The sequence below is a fragment of the Acartia tonsa genome, chromosome 5, assembly GCF_053477335.1.
Source record: "Acartia tonsa isolate MP-2025a chromosome 5, ASM5347733v1, whole genome shotgun sequence".
In the NCBI taxonomy this organism is placed as follows: domain Eukaryota; kingdom Metazoa; phylum Arthropoda; class Copepoda; order Calanoida; family Acartiidae; genus Acartia; species Acartia tonsa.
The window spans coordinates 6,648,438-6,658,862 of NC_137264.1; the positions used below are offsets into that span (position 1 = coordinate 6,648,438).

The 10,425-nt window shown below is 30.9% G+C and overlaps 1 protein-coding gene and 1 long non-coding RNA gene across 3 annotated transcripts; both read right to left on the minus strand.

Annotated features, from left to right (window-relative positions):
- Positions 1–4,174, minus strand: LOC145320232 (uncharacterized). 2 transcript variants are annotated; one of them, XR_013880127.1, is made up of 5 exons: positions 4,044–4,174; positions 2,343–2,425; positions 1,364–1,427; positions 704–755; positions 1–198 (listed from the first exon to the last, which is right to left on the minus strand). It is a non-coding gene; the product is annotated as an uncharacterized LOC145320232 (long non-coding RNA). The 2 variants fall into 2 exon arrangements; XR_013880126.1 differs by having other exon boundaries at positions 3,924–4,057.
- Positions 4,175–5,975: 1,801 nt separating this feature from the next.
- Positions 5,976–10,057, minus strand: LOC145318616 (uncharacterized). The gene is made up of 6 exons (XM_080160006.1): positions 9,932–10,057; positions 9,450–9,805; positions 8,980–9,077; positions 7,466–7,514; positions 6,907–6,955; positions 5,976–6,130 (listed from the first exon to the last, which is right to left on the minus strand). Exons 1-6 carry the CDS (start codon positions 9,959–9,961, stop codon positions 6,053–6,055), a joined length of 660 nt encoding a protein of 219 aa, XP_080016132.1. The 5' UTR covers positions 9,962–10,057; the 3' UTR covers positions 5,976–6,052.
- Between the last annotated feature and the right edge of the window lie 368 nt (positions 10,058–10,425).

Here is a 10,425-nt window from a genome sequence, read left to right on the forward strand (position 1 = left end):
TTTCCAAAACATCTTTATTTTAATGATGAAAAAGGTTACTTTTGAACTTAAAATATCAAATTACAGCATTTAGAAAAGAAAAGAAAAGAGTTTTTCAATGATATCAATGAAGAAGCTGTCAGTGTCTTCAGTTTCTTTACATTCAAGTTCTTCCTCAAAAAATCTGCCATTTCTGCTGTTATGCTCCAAGGTGCATGTCTAAACAAATATTCATCTTTATTGGTAGTCTGTCCGTTTGTCCAATAAAATATCGCTAACCACTAGAATTATTGTGTTCCTCTTTTAAGTGAGTATTCCTTAAGAAAATGTTTGAAACCCAAACAAATTAACTTCCTTCTCCCAATCCTCATAATAAAGTAACGGGATGTCTGTTTGTTTGTCTGTCTGTACCAATAGATTTCGCTAACCGCTGAACCGATCGGGTTCTCCTTAATAGAGTAGCTTCTCATAGGCCCGAGAAGGTTTATAAATATTTTGGGGGAGGATACCACTACCCTCCCAAGAGAAATCGCCCCTAGAAAAAAATTACCCCCCTCCAAAAAAAAATAAAAAACTTTTGGGTGCGGTCTCTAGGGGCGTAGCCGCTAGTAAGTAATAAGATATGATGGGAAAATGTTACTTTGGGGTTTTAAAGCCACCAACCAACAATCTTAATTTGAACTAAATAAAAATTGTGTTTGATAAAATCTGTTTGTAATAATACCTGTCCTTCATAGGAAACATCACAAGAAAAGTCAGAGGTTGGGCCACCAAGCCTTAAATAAAGCCACATAAATTCCAATAATTTGTCTACTTTCAATAAAAAAAAATGAAGGTAAATTGCATTACATGAATATTTAAAAATTAAAATCATTCTTGATAAAGAATCTACCAAACGGTTAACCGTATTCCCTATATTTATAAATACCATTTCACTTAATTTTATACATTAATAAAGCTACACAAGTACAAAAAAAAATTTATAAATGTTTTGACTTTTGTATTACTTCCCAGGTTATGTCATACCGTTTAGAAATTTTCATAGAACGTTTGGAATCAATTAGACGATTCCATCATTCCAACACATATAACTCTGTATCAAATAACCAACAGTGCTATCAATAGCGCCATACTAACAAACGGACTAAGAATCATAAGGGTGATTTCCCTGAAATTGCATAGAGAGCACATGAACCCACCACCTTGTTTTAAGTAAAATGGAGTATTTTTCTACTTTAAGTCAAGATTCTATGGGAGCTATAATATATCCAATATACCTCACCTAAAAAATAAACCCCCTTATTATTTACTTATTTGAAGGGAGGGGCGTAGCGTTTCTGTACTCTCTAGTCATTTTGAGGGAAACCGCGATTAAACAACTTACTTCATACACAGCCATACTTTGTCAACAGGTACCGTGGCTTTGCAGGAAGCTATGAGCATTGTCCCTTAAATAAAGTAAATCATTTGACTTCGATGAAACATTCTTGACAAAATTGAAGTAAAAAATTTGCAAATTAAATGTAAGGAAAATGTGAATTTATAGAAATAAATATAACAGATAGAAACGCAGTCGTATCTAAAAAAAAATAAAATAAAATTACATTATTTGGTTAAAAAATGAAAGACGTTTAATTCCTTTTATACAAGTGAATTACAAAGAGATTATTGTCTGTTATTCTACGTACTAGCGGCTTCGCCCTCAGCCTCTAAGGACTTTGCCCAAAGAGGTAATTTAAAAAAAAAATTTAAGTACCGCTGGTGCTTAAACTAACTGCCTAAAAAAGGGGGGGGGGTGGGATTTTATTTTTGGAAGGGTTTGGGTTGTGACACGCCCCAAGAAAATAGCCGAAAACCACCACAGGACCAGTAGGTATATTCTCTAAAGTAGAATCCGATGGGTTTAGTGGTTACCGAGATCTTAAAGGACAGGCGGGTGAACAGATATCATTCTACTTTGTATTATAGATATAACTTTTAAGTGTATTTGAAATTGCTCTCAGCCATTTGATAACTTAAATTAAAAAATGAATAGCTTAAATGCCATCCCGTGTCCTAACTAGTAAAAAACTATTAAAAAAATTTTGTTTGGGGGGGAGGAAATTTTTTTTGGGGGTGGTGTGTCTAAACCCCCTGTTTTAACTTTAGTTTTAAAAATAATTTTTTTTGGAGGGGTAATTTCATTTTTTGGGGGGGTTGGGGGTGTCCCATCCCCCAAGAAAATAACTTAAAACTAGCAGTAGCAAGGGACCAGCAGGTAAATTCTCTGAAGAGTAGAGCCCTATCGGTTTAGTAGTTACTGAGATCTCAAGCTTCAGAGAGACGGACAGACATCGTTCTACATTGTATTATTGATGATATACTTTGATTTTTGAGCCACAGATTCGTCAGATTCACAGTTGTCACACAGGTGTCTGTTCAAGAAGTTCTCGTTAGGACATGCACTCTATACAAAAAAATAAGATGATTTTATAACATTTTATAATTTATCATAGTTTGACAAAAACAAAGCATTCAATTTACCAATAAGAAATAGGGATCATGGAAAGAAAACGAAGTAACGGGTTTTGTCGTATTTCCACAGTACCTTTTGATTTGGTATTTTAGGTTAGGTAAACATTATGTATATAGAAGATTGCCCTGCAGGGTAAGGAAATAAGAGAAAGGCTAATTTGAAAATACGATGAAAGGGGGTTTCGTTTTCTTTCCATAATCCAGAAATAGTATAGGATAGATAAAATGGACATACTTATATTTAATATTGTATTATAGAGATGCCTCGATTATAGACCTATGCCTAATGGCACTAGTAATCAATTTTCTAAAAATTAATTTACCACCATTATCATCTCATATAAAAATGTAGTCAAAAAAGCTAAAAATATGCTGTTTAAAATAATTAACTTAACGACTTTTCTTGTAATTTTTATAAAGTCAATTGTGGTTGTACCTACAGGTTAAAGGACGCCTGCAAGAAATAACACGCTTTAACTGCTGAAAGACTGCCACAAGAAGACCCAATACCCCAAATTTAAAGCCTTCAGCTTCAATAATAAAAAAGTTCTAGGCATTTCAAAATAGCATTTTATGTACAATGGAATTTTTGAAAGATTTCCAATGCTCATAAAAGAAAAAACAATATTAAATTACGTCGCCTAGACACAAAATTATAACCTTATCTTTGTCAGAAACTTAGATTGCCTGTAACTGATTACATTTTTACAATAAAAACACCACATTTCATTGTCAAAATCTATGAAAAAAATTCGATTTAGATTGCATTTTTAAACGAAAATCATAGCGGAAACAAAGGGGTAAACTAATACAAGCTTAGCTGTGATTGGTTGTTAAGCTGATTCAGCCTTCTGATTGGCTACAGTACATTCGGTACAACCCAAGTAAAACTAAATTTTTTTTAATGATTTTGACTATAAAAATGGGTATTTTTATTGTAAAAATATAATTAGTTACTGGAAACCTAAATTTATGACAAAAATAAGCTTATAATTTTGTTTCTAGGCCACGTAGTTTAATTTCAAAGTTTTCAACATGAGCATTGCAATTCTTTCAAAATTTTCATTGTACATAAAATGTCATTTTAAAATGCCTAGAACTTTTTTGTTATAGAAGCTAAAGGCTTCAAATTTTGGGTATTTGGTCTACTTGTGGCAGTCTTTCAGCAGTTAAAGCGTGGTATTTCTTGCAGGCTTCCTTTAAGGAACATTCATGCCAATTCATGTTTATAATTTTTATAGAAAGCTTTTTGAGGGGGTTGTCTAAAGTGATCAAATTTTGAGGAGGAAACACCCTTTTATCCACACTCTCTTATGACGTCTATGGAAATTAATTTTTAGGCACCTTCAAAATAAACCTAATTTTGAGGCTTATTTTAACACCCCCCTCCTCTACCTTTTTTCTGAATATGGTTAGAATATTAATTTTACCTGAGCAATGACCGCTAAGAAATAGACGAAGGATAAAACCAAAAGTGTTTTCATTTTGACATTCAATTGTAAAATATTCTAGATATAACAGATCTATAGTATAGATATACAGATAACTACCTCTCCACTTTTTTCAATGAACTTTTTCGTCTGGTAGCAAATTGTTTCCTGCTAACTGGCTGTGTTAATATTCCCGTTACTATTGGTTGATTTTCAAAGACCCAATTGAGAGTCGGCACAAGTTCAGTGCTATAAGGAAATACAGTTATTTAACCCTTTCTCCCTCTAGTTTTTTACTCTAATCTAAATATGTTTTATAAAATTATTTGTACTAATTTATTGTAATTTATAAATTGACCTTTTACAAGGAAATTGATAAATTGGACATACAGAATGATAAAAATATAAATTAAAATTTTTAGTAAAATATAAGTGTAATTGTTACTCTTACCTTATGAAAAGCTTGCAAAGAACAAATGCTAAAATAAGGCATAGTTTGCAATTTTGATTCTAATAAAATCTTGTTTTTTTAACAAGGATGAAAATATTCATAAATGCGAAGCATAATAGACATTCAATAAATATTATATGAAAACCTGTTGAAAAATTGATTCAATATTGATGCCCTCTTGTGATAAAATATGTACATCTTTTTTCCAATTATGAGATCGGATTGTTAATTTTGGTCCAATCATAGATGTCATAGGAATCTATACTAAAGAGTTCAGCAGTCTACCTTGAATAGGTGCCGAGTAAATCAAACATAGCGTTACGGACGGACTGACGGACAAAGTGAATTAAAAATTACGAATTGTATTCAAATTAACTTTCCTATTTAAAATCATCAAGTAAAGAGATAAAAGATAAAAACAAGGATGACAGCATCCATAAAAGTGAAGCTCTAAACCGAAATGACAGACTCCTATATAGTGTCAGAACTGAATATACAAAATATGAATTTATAAAATTTGACAAAATTATACGTAAATTTGTTGCAAAACTTCATAAATACAGAATTCTGTTTAAGGACATACTGACATTTTTAAGACTTGATTATAGAGATGCTTCTTTCCTTCGTACCTTATTGTAATAGGAATCAATAATCCAAAAATCAGATCAATCGGATTATTTTATCAAATAAAAAATTGTTGTTATAAAAGTTTTAAAAAATGAACATGTTTAAAATGGACGTATGGACATTCTGGTAATGATTATAGAGTCGCTAAGCTTTCTAAATTATACCTAACTACTACAGAAATCATCATGCAAAGATTGAAATTTATAGTACAATTCTAAAATGCCTAAATTAACGAAAAAAAAGCTATCCGTTACGGACGGACTGTCGGACTGACCGACCCTAATTATAGAAAATCTTTGCTTTTAAAAATTGTATATTTATCTTTTCTTAGCTTTGAGCAGGAAAAGCAATTGAAAAAAAAACAAGATTAAATATTATTTTAACCCACACATGTTGAGAATTAAGAAGACACTTAAAAATAAAAATAATGTTTCTTTAACAGGGATGAAAACATTCATTGAAACAAAGCTCAAAAATGACACGAACTAGTACAAACATAGAGTAGCTGTACTTTTAATGAAGAAACATAATACTGTTTTGAAAACAATACTTGGGTATTTTCGGTTTTGTGACATCGCCTCTTAAGGGGCGTTTCGTCTTATTTTCACCGTAACTTTTTTCTCCTATTTCTAGCCCATGCGCGGCTATTATTACCATTAACCTTATGCTTACCAACCTAAAACAACATAATAACCTTAAGAGGCAATACCCCAGAACTTAAGGCTAACATATGTATCAATAACAAGCAAATATTTGTTAGGCTCCTAGATGAAACTTATCATTCGACTTTATTCTAACTAGCAGATGCGACCCTTGCATAAAGGAGCTTTGTATTCAAAGAAGAGGAAAGCAAAAAAATAGTCCATAACCATCTAAAAACTTCCATAAAAGACCAACAAATCAGACAAATCTATAACAATAAACAATGCATAGAATTAGCATACTTCATATAATAATTAAAAGTAAAACAGTGGTTTAAGTTAACAATTTATTCCAAAAAGTAGTTCAAAAATGTAAATAAGCATATATGTATTTTGGTATTTAAAATTATTTAAAATTCTTGAAGGCACTTAAGTGTATCATATAGTAGGTATCCAGGGTCTGACATCAGGTGTTCAAATTCACATTCCTATATAAAAAGATCATTTATTTAGAGTTAACAGGAATTAAAGCTAAAGACAGACAAAATCATAGATTAAAACATTTTCTTTATAAAAGGTGTACAAAAAAAATACACGGCTTGTGTTAATGGTAGAAAAATGGTTAGAACCGCTATGAAGTCTACTTTTAGGAAATATAAGAACGGTTTCTGTGCTATGTATAGTTAGGGAGCTACGTGTTAAAATGTCTCAATTGACGTAAAACTTGACTTGCGAGTATATTACTATATATTAGAGAATAGAGTGTGCAAAAAGAAATGTGTACATTTTTAAATTTCAAATTGCGCGGCTTGTGTTAATAGTAGAAAATTTTTACGCCTACTTTTACAACCGCTATGAACTCTATTTTTTGGAAAGAATGGTTCCTGTGCTACAACAAATTTAGGAGCTAGGTGGTAAAATTTCCAAAATTTACTCGCAAGTCAAGTTTTAAGTCATTTGGGACATTTTAACACGTAGCGCCAAAACTATCCATAGCACAGGAATTGTTTTTACATTTCCTAAAAGTAGCCTTATAGCGGTTCTGACAATTTTTCAACCATTAACACAAGCCGCGCAATTAGAATTTTAAAAATCTACGCATTTTGTGCACACCTTTTAGATAAAAATAAAGTAGTAAAGAAATTATAAATTCAAAAGATATAGGAAAACAACAATTTATAAACTGTGAATGAAGACATAGCCTGACAAAAATTATATCCACATTTTGATTTTAAAATACTATAATTTGAAACACAATGTTTACCGCGTTAATTGCCTTTTCTATACATGTCCATTCACAGCTGCAAGCATTTCTAATTATAAAGGAAAAAATTAACAAAAGGACTAAGATTGTAATAAAAATGCAAATATTTAAACGACTGTATCCCTTCTATTAAATCATAATTAACAACATAAATAATGAGTATAATTTAAACCTTTATTTTATACCATGACTTATCTGACAACAATAAGACTGGAACTTAGAATTGTACAGTAGGGAAGGGGACAAAGTGTCTCAAAAAACCAGACATGTGACTTCGTAAAAATGAGTGACTATCCATCTCATTTTTAGGGTTTTTTACTCTTCTCCTCTTATCTTTCTCTTTTTTTATGACGGCACATGGCTGATTTTTTATACACTTTCTCCGGTACCCTATTGTGCAATTCTTAGTTCCAGTCTTATTGTTTGCAGATAAGGTACATGGTGTAAAAAAAAGGTTTAAATCATAAACATTAATAATTTCATGTTTCAAGGTTCCCTACTGTACAATAAGACTGGAACTAAGAATTGTACAGTAGCTTCGCTGCTAAAATAATCTTACGTGCATTCCCAAACTATTGGAAAGGTATAGCTTCCTAAACAAGTAGCTCCTAAAAAATACATAGATTTTTTATTAGTTTATTCAGGTATAAACCCTTTCGTGGCAACGCCTCTTAAGGGGCGTTTCTTCGTATTTTCACACTATCCTTTCTCCTATTTCTAGGCCATTACGGGGGGGTCTAACCCTGCGGGGAAATCGCCTAACCTAACCTAAAATAACCTATCATAAGCCATTGTGAAAATTCGGCAAAACGCCCTTTGAGAGGCGTTGCCAAGAAAGGGACTATACCCATTAGTGTGGCCCAAATGAAGGTCTAAATCGCTTTTCAATGTGCGTTAAGTAAAAAATAGGTTATGCATTGTTTGTAGATTTTAGCCCTATAATTGATTTTAAGAAAAAATCTATCGCTATCTCGTCATATGCATTTTTATTTTCATTCTTTCTTCCCCAATTAATATAGCTTTACACAAGATATAAAGCAAAACATCAAATTTTCTGTCTGTTTGTTTACAAACATTGAAATAAAATATTAAAATCACCAGGAATAAACATATGAAGAAAGAAAGTATTTAATTTTTTTTATGTACAATTACAATAATTTGGGAAAGCTAATTCATACAGCAAAATCATTGAAGAAAAATAATTAAAGATATGCCTTACTCTTTATTCCTGGTTTGATAATAAAGAATCAAATTATTTTTTGCAATATTAATTTTTTTATTAGTATCCTTTTTTTAAAGTTGGATAAGAGAATAAGTGTTTTACATATTTTTTTACCTTCATATTTAATTTCTTATTTAAATAAATTGTCTCTTTATTGGCGATAATGTCTGTTGAGACATGAAATTTATTAAAAACTCTTTTTCCTATTTTATGTCTTTAAAATGTAGATTTTTTAGAGTTTTTCATCATTTCTCTTCTCATAAGACTAATGACTACTGTTTTAGTTCAATTTCTTACACAAATTATCATTTTAAATGAAACAATGTTTTTAGACGTTTTTTGGAATTATTCGGCAGGAATGGCGGTTCTGCCTACTTTTTATAATTGCTTCATATTTGAACTCTTGTTACATTATTTTAGGTTGGCAGTTCTTTACTTATTTCTTGTTAAAATCATGAAAATATGAAGTTTTTGATAAAAAGCTTAAGATTGAAATTTCGAGATCAATTTTCATTGTACAGAGATCTAGTTGTCACTAAAAGGTCTACTTTTGAGCCGGTAACAACTTCAAGGTATCCGCAAATTGATATGGTAAAGATTTAAAAATTCATGTTTTTTTGGGCCAGTCTAAATTACCCATTTATTCAATAGAGAACATGGATTAAAATATTCTTAAAATAAGGATATACTTGACATCTCAACAATTATCAGGCATCTTCTTTTCAATCATCAAATCAAATCAATCAATCAGACAAAATAACTTTTCGATATTTTTTTATCTCCATTGGTAAGAATAGTCTATAAGGCTGTTACTCTGTTCTTTTGTCGTAAAAAAAGTAGTATCTTTTTACCTTTTGGTGGCTCATAAGTTTTAGATGTCCATTCCACTTTAGTGATTTCACTTTCAGGCAGGTAGAAAATAGTAATCATATTATCTCTTTCTGTTTGGCTAAAAATAAAAGAAGCAACTATGACAATCCGACTGGAAATTTAATTTTCCTATCATTATCTACAAAAATTTGAAAATCGGACCAAAAATACTAAAATATGTGGGAAAATGTGAAAAATAGCAAAAAAAATCAAAAAAGCAGTCCGACCGCTATGGATGTTTTGTAGTTAATGATGCTTCTTAATAATGGAAATGTTGACAAAAAGTTTCTTCCGTGAATCTTGAATAGGGGCCGAGAAAATAACGTCTCCCCCCCCCCCATTCGTTTCTGATGGACAGACGTACGGACGGAATTATAGAATAGCTTCACTAGTAAAAAAACAAAAACATAAGTTAATTATTTAGAACGCACATGTTTAACACAAATAATACCTAGCAAATAATTGTGCCTTTTCTTCTGTATCACAATCTTTGCACCAATGCTTTTTAACAAAATTTGTGTTTGGACATATTGCTGTATAGGTTGGTATCGTTGTTGTTGATGGAGGACAGGTGGTTGTTGAGGGAGTTGTAGTTGTTGCAGTGGTAGTGGCAGTGGTAATTGTAGTAGTTGTGGTAGTAGTTGTTGTTGTAGTAGTGGTTGTAGTTGTGGTAGTAGTTGTGGTAGTAGTTGTTGTTGTAGTAGTGGTAGTTGTTGTAGTAGTTGAAGTTGTTGTAGATGTATGTGGACAAGGTGTTGTTGTTGTAGTTGTAGTTGTAGCTGTTGTTGTTAAATTTGTAGGTGTTGGCTGGGTAATTGAAACAAAATTTATAAATTGATAGTTTTAAATGTTTCTTCAGTATAAAATTTTTAAAAGGAGTAATAAAAACTTTTTAAAAGAAATTATTTTCAACAGGGATTGTAAATATTATACCTGTCCAAAACAACTATAACAAACAGTCATTGAAGAAACCTAAATGTGTAAAAGTGTATTCAAAATAAGGGAATCAAAGCTTAATTGAAAATGTGGGTATAAAAAAACCAAAAGATTTTAGTAAAGTGTTCGTTTACTTTTGTGTTTCAATCTGCTAAAAGTTAAGACAATTTTAAAATTTTAATTGACATCTATCTATAAAAACAAATAGTATTGGCATTTAAAGTCATTTTGAATAGTACAAATAAGATACTTTAAAACTCATTACCAAAAGAACAATTCTAAATATTAAGCCCATCATTGTTAAGAGCCTTATTTAAAACTAAAATTTTTATTAATTTTTTTGCATTATAAAAACTATAGTTTTGTAAATTTATTAGCACTTGTTAAATTTGATTGTTATCTTATTTTACATGACAAGCAGTAAATCTATTAAAGGTCAGGTGCAATTTTTGACATTGCATCCTGTAATTATGAACAATAAATGTAATTTT